This window comes from Calidris pugnax, unplaced genomic scaffold (genome assembly GCF_001431845.1).
Source record: "Calidris pugnax isolate Ruff unplaced genomic scaffold, ASM143184v1 scaffold1022, whole genome shotgun sequence".
In the NCBI taxonomy this organism is placed as follows: domain Eukaryota; kingdom Metazoa; phylum Chordata; class Aves; order Charadriiformes; family Scolopacidae; genus Calidris; species Calidris pugnax.
The window spans coordinates 73185-74144 of record NW_015091653.1 but is presented as its reverse complement, the minus strand read 5'-3'; the positions used below and the strand labels follow the sequence as shown (position 1 = coordinate 74144).

Genomic DNA, 960 nt, shown 5'->3' with positions numbered 1-960 from the left:
CCGCCTCTTCTCCCCTCCCTTCCCCGCTCCCCGCCCCCCCGCCCCGTCCCGTTCCCTTCGGGATGGCGTCTAACGCCGCCCGCCGGCCGCGCTGCCGGGAACGGAGCCGCCGGGGCCGGTCGGGACGGGGATCGGTGACCGCCGGCCGCAGCCGGGAGCGAGAGGGGGGGTCCCGGGAGATCCGTACGTACCGGGGGGGTGTTGGGTGCGGGGCTTTCCTCGGGGCACGATGCGGTGCCGGGGCCCGCAGCCCGGAGCACCTGGGGCTGCGGGGAACGGGTATCCCCACCCCGTGTCCGTGTGTGCGACCTCACGTCGGTGTGTCCTCCCCCGTGTCCGTCCGTCTGTCCGACCCCATGTCCGTGTCTCTGACCCCGTGTCTGTGTGTCCGATCCCATATCTGTGTGTCCCTACGTCCCCTCTCTGTGTCCCTACGTCCCTCCGTGCTGGTCCCAGAGCCCCGCCATGACCCGGTGCTGCCCCGGGCTGGGCCAGTGCCCGGCTGGGTGTCGGTAGCCCCGGTGGGTGGCCATGGCCAGGGCTGGTATCACGCAGAACCCGGCTGGGTGTTTGTGCTGACTCCTTTCTTTTCCAGCAGGAGCAGCGTCACCGCCGCCGGGGGATGCAGACGCTTCGGGCCACCCTGAGGAAGGAGGCGAAGCCACCAAGTCCCAGAAAAAAACTGCCCGAAACCAAAAATCGAAAACTGGTCCCGGTGACCCCAATGGCCCGGCCTCGGCGGAGAGCGGGGCGCACGGCGAGCCCTCGAGGACCTCAGAGAACGGGTCCGTGCCGCCCCCGAAGGCACCCGGGAAGCGCGGTCGGAAGTCCAAGACGGAGATGCTGCTGCTGAAACTGTCCCAGGACCTGGAGTGCCCGGCCCCGGAGCCCATCTGTGTGCAGAAGATGCTGGGGAGCAGCCAGGCGGCAGAAGGCCTGGAGACCCCCCCCGCCGGGCGC

General features: G+C 70.4%; 1 protein-coding gene across 1 annotated transcript in view; it reads left to right on the top strand.

Annotated features, from left to right (window-relative positions):
• Positions 1-50: 50 nt before the first annotated feature.
• GTF3C2 (general transcription factor IIIC subunit 2) overlaps positions 51-960 on the top strand; it is a 9874-nt gene continuing 8964 nt past the window's right edge. The window contains exons 1-2 of the mRNA XM_014961926.1: positions 51-183; positions 596-958. Of these exons, the coding sequence (XP_014817412.1) occupies positions 63-183; positions 596-958 (484 nt within the window). The 5' untranslated portion in view covers positions 51-62. The remainder of the gene's footprint in view (positions 184-595; positions 959-960) is intronic.